This window comes from Brachyistius frenatus, unplaced genomic scaffold, assembly GCF_029030835.1.
Source record: "Brachyistius frenatus isolate BFR_SWC_R1_liver_20210118 unplaced genomic scaffold, ASM2903083v1 Contig_29, whole genome shotgun sequence".
Lineage (NCBI taxonomy): Eukaryota > Metazoa > Chordata > Actinopteri > Embiotocidae > Brachyistius > Brachyistius frenatus.
In genome coordinates, this window is record NW_027210628.1 from 3049089 (window position 1) to 3053655 (window position 4567).

General features: G+C 39.4%; 1 protein-coding gene across 1 annotated transcript; it reads left to right on the forward strand.

The window, feature by feature from the left end:
* cts12 (cathepsin 12) lies at window positions 1-2971 on the forward strand. Its single transcript, XM_069698949.1, has 8 exons — window positions 1-31; window positions 563-708; window positions 800-919; window positions 1431-1595; window positions 1676-1897; window positions 1997-2165; window positions 2689-2794; window positions 2872-2971. The coding sequence occupies exons 1-8, from the start codon at window positions 1-3 to the stop codon at window positions 2969-2971; spliced, it is 1059 nt and encodes a 352-aa protein (XP_069555050.1).
* Window positions 2972-4567: the final 1596 nt, after the last annotated feature.

Below are 4567 nucleotides of genomic sequence, written 5' to 3' on the forward strand. Positions count from 1 at the left end.
ATGGGAACAAAAAAGACTCACATTTATGCAGGTAAGCTTTTCGATAGAAAAACAAGTAAAACCTTAAAAATGGATATTTAAATTTTAAGGCAACAAATGCTATCGCTGTATTTAATGTCGCTGGGCTTGACTGCAGATGCTGATTTGTATAAATATAAAATATGTTGCCTTTTAGGTTTGTTCAGTATAAAGGTTTGAGTCTAGTTTCACAGTAAATTTAAGAGAGAGGAACCTCAGTTTATAGCTTACAGAACATTTTACGGTAGAAGTGCTGAGCAGGTTCATGTTTGGGTCAGAAAGCCAATAATTAAATTGATTGGATTAAAAGTACAACAACTTCTCTTTGATGTTTTAACCTGTAGGTAATATGGTCAGAGTGAACAACAGGGATTTCATACATCATTCATATACTGATAAGAAGTCAAAATTTCAGTGTACAAGAACATCAACTTCACAGTATTTATGACTGATGAAAAATGTCCAAGCTTCATGTGATAAAATATGTTTTAAGTAGAAACAATGAAAAGGGTGTGAACCCACTGTGACGCTCTCGTCCTTGTAGTGCAGCAGGCCAGCTCTCTGCTGACAGCAGCCCTGCTCTCCGTCCTGCTGTGCGGCCCTCAGCATGTGCTGTCAGACTCGGACGAGGAGGTCCTGACTGAGTGGGAGATCTGGAAAAGCAGCAATGGCATATCCTACGAAGAATTGGTAAGACTGAATCCACGTCTAAAATACAAGCAATAATAAGTTTGCATATGCTCTGATACATTTGAGTTTCTTTGATTTGTTTTCCGTTCAGGACGACATACAAAGGAAGGCCATCTGGGAGGAGAATAAAAGGAAGATTGATGACAATAACCAAGGGTTTTTCACGGGGATGAGGCGATTCGCTATGGCCATGAACAGATATGGAGACCTAGTAAGGACTAGTGTTCTTATCTGTATTTAGTAGTGTTTTGTTTTGAGTGTAAAACTAAAAATATATACTAAGTTTATGTGAAGAGAGGTTTAGAGGAGTTGGTAGGTGGGGTTTCTTACTTTTGGACAGAACCAGGCTATCTGTTCCCCCCTGTTTCCAGTCTGTGTGCTAACCCCAGCTAAGCAGCTGCTGGCTAGAGCAAATACTGTATTTAACACAGACTTGAGAGCAGTATCAGTCTTCTCAACAAACTTTTGACAAGAAAGCAAATAAGCTCATTTATCAAAAACAAGTGAAGTCTTATAACCTTAGGTTACAAAGGTAACCCCGATTCTCTGATAACGAGTGAGATATCTCACCAGACCATAGTGCGTGCCGGGCGAATGTTTGAAAGAGAACCTATTTTACGTGGCCTAAATGAAGTTGTTTTGCTTCAGCTAATTTGTTGGCCAATTTATATCAATATGATGAACTATTGGAAAACAACCCTCTCCGTGTTTTCCATGTGTAGACTAGACAAGAATACCAGGTTTTGCAAGGTGCCATGATAGACGCCCAGTTTGTAAAGAGAGGGAGGAACGTCTCTGCCCGAAGACTGCGTGAAAATGCAAAGAAATTCGATGCTTGGTTTGTCGACTACAGCCAAATGGGTTACGTCACTGAGGTTAAAGATCAGGTGAGACATATACTGTATACAATCTTTTAAGTGGGTTTTTATCCAGACTGAATCATTTAGGTTTTCAATGTTCTTTGCAGGGTTACTGTGGCTCCTGCTGGGCCTTCAGCACTACAGGAGCCATAGAGGGACAAATATTCAAGAGGACAGGCCAGCTTGTATCCTTGAGTGAGCAAAACCTGGTGGACTGCTCCAAACCGTACGGTACCTATGGCTGCAGTGGTGCCTGGATGGCCAATGCCTACGACTATGTGGTCAACAACGGGCTGCAGTCGACAGACACCTACCCATACACCTCAGTGGTGAGTCTCAACTTGACGACTCGAATCAAACACAGTAGTTAAAGCAGCAAACAATTCTGCATCCAGCCTGACATTAACATTTATCATTATTCTCAACAGGATACCCAGCCCTGTTACTATGACAACAGAGTTGCAGTTGCTCATATCAAAGATTACAGGTTCATACCCAAAGGAGATGAACAGGCCCTGGCTGATGCCGTGGCAACTATTGGACCAATCACTGTCGCCATTGATGCTTCTCAGTCAAGTTTCCTGTTCTACAGCTCAGGTTCAATGTCTTGAAATACTCCAGCGATGCAATCATTATTTCAGCAATGAAATGAGGGAGTTTAGTTGTTTTTTATTTACTCAAACCTGATAATCATTATGTGGATCAAATAAGGACATAAATATGAAAGGTGTCAGTTAAAATTAACAAAACCAGTTATTTGCTTTCTGTTCTTCAACTTCGTTTTGGTTCAGCGCTACCATTCTGTTTGTATCCAGCTATTTTCACTATTTACGTTTTGATAAACCCACTGGATGCTACCTGCACAGCTTCAAACAGCAGAAAAACGAAGTTAAAACTGCTTGTGAACATATTGGAGCACTTATAGCCGATATTAACGTCAGGGGTCGGTGGAGACTAAAATCAGAGTTATTATTGCTAGTGCTGCTCTATCTGTGCTGAATGTGCAAATAAGCAACTGTTTGCTAACGTTTCCCATACTGGATTAAAGGTGATAATAGAGTTTTGCTTGTTGCCAAACTGGCCAAAAATGTTTTGATGCAGGTTTAAATTTGCTTTGCAGGAATCTACGAGGAGTCCAATTGTAACCCCAACAATCTGAGTCACGCAGTGCTGCTGGTCGGCTACGGCTCAGAGGGAGAACAAGACTATTGGATCATCAAAAACAGGTCTGTTCAACTCTGTACATATACATTAAAATAACCTTGCAGGTATAAATTAATTTCTGTTGTTTGTTTTTTCTTAGTTGGGGAACCAGCTGGGGCGAAGGTGGCTACATGAGAATGATCCGGAATGGCGGAAACACTTGTGGCATCGCGAGCTACGCCTTATACCCCATTCTCTGATTTTAATAAGCTTTCGCAGAGTTCAGTGTTAATAATACAGATAACATTAGTCAGTGCTCATACAGCCCAAGTCATCTTTGTACTCCTATCATCCACATTTTCTAAATCTTTCTGACTCTGTAACTAAATGTTTGCGCAAAAAATTCACATCAGCCTTTCAGCACACAAGCTTCTGTGGCTGTAGATGTTCGTTTATCCCTCCAAAACATTAATAATTGGTCAAATTAGACAAATATGAATACTACACCTTCACTTACAAATAAAAAGTTGAATTTCTAAGAAATAATGCACCTTTGCTCAATTAAATACACACACTAGAGGCCGGCAAATTATAGCTAATGATATAAAATGTGCTGTATGACGGACATTTCTGAGTCACTGCACTGATTTTGGACTCTTTTCCATTCACTTGCTTGAGAATTCAGCAATTAGCATCCTTCCATAAAGGTCTGGTCTTGTTTATTGGGCAGTCCTCACAACCAGTGCATTCACTTACAGAGACAATGTTAATTTGTGCAAAGTTTTTCAGTCAGGTTTGGTTGTTTTCGACTTGCACAGTATTAAGTATTATCAATCTGCCTTTGAGGGAATAGAGCTGGAGACTCCAAAATGGAGAAAGTTATCAGAAGTTATTGCCTTTTTTTTTTTTCCTGCATTCATTTCTATTTAACTTTGTCTCTCGAAGTATAAACTGCTCCATTAAAGAGAAATAGTTTGGTTAGTCAGTTTCCATCAAATTGACAATTAAGAGTAAACAGTACAGTAAAAATAGCTGGCTAAAGAATTAGCAGTTAGCTCGTCAGCTGCAGGAGTTCACCAAACAGTTTTTTGAAGAGGTGAATGATGCTATGCCTCTTCCTGGTGTTTCATGGTTTTAACTGGCCCACAGTATGCCGTTGTTGCACAAGTTACATAATGTTGCTTTAATAAATGCAATGATAATTTTTTTTGTTGACTAAATCAGGGTGCCCTGCATGTGGGGATTGGACCAGACTGCAACATTTTGGTCTTTTTTTTTTTTTTTACACTAATATTTGCATTGATAACAGATAATGAGCCATGGTCTCATTGTTGCAGGCCAAAGAACCATAAAATGGTTCTTTGAATTGTCAAGGCAAATAAATATTTTTCATTTCAGATTTTTTACTCTTGGACATTTTTGGTACTTTTATAAATTAGCTGTATTAAAGTATATTCCGTCATCTAACAAGCTTATAATATAATGATTTTCTTCTAAATGTATTTGTCACTTGTTTTACACATGCCTTTTTCTGAATAAACTAATTTAACACATGATCATTATGATTCGCTGCACTGCTTCTTATGAACTTAATAATACCTGAAAGTGCAACCTCACTGAACCTTGAACCTTACTGTACCAGCTTGCACTCGTTTACACTCACTGTCACTCGCAATCCAACTTTTCTGCATGTTTTTCACACAAAAAGCTCTAAGGTTCACTTGCTCCAGGGTTAACCTGGCAGGAGGAAGTAGCGCTCTGGGAGGGAGGACTTTTCCTCTGCTGGACTCACAGGGCTCACTGAAAAGTTCATAATGCAGTGGAATACATCTTTGCTTTGCGTTGCAGCGTGGATG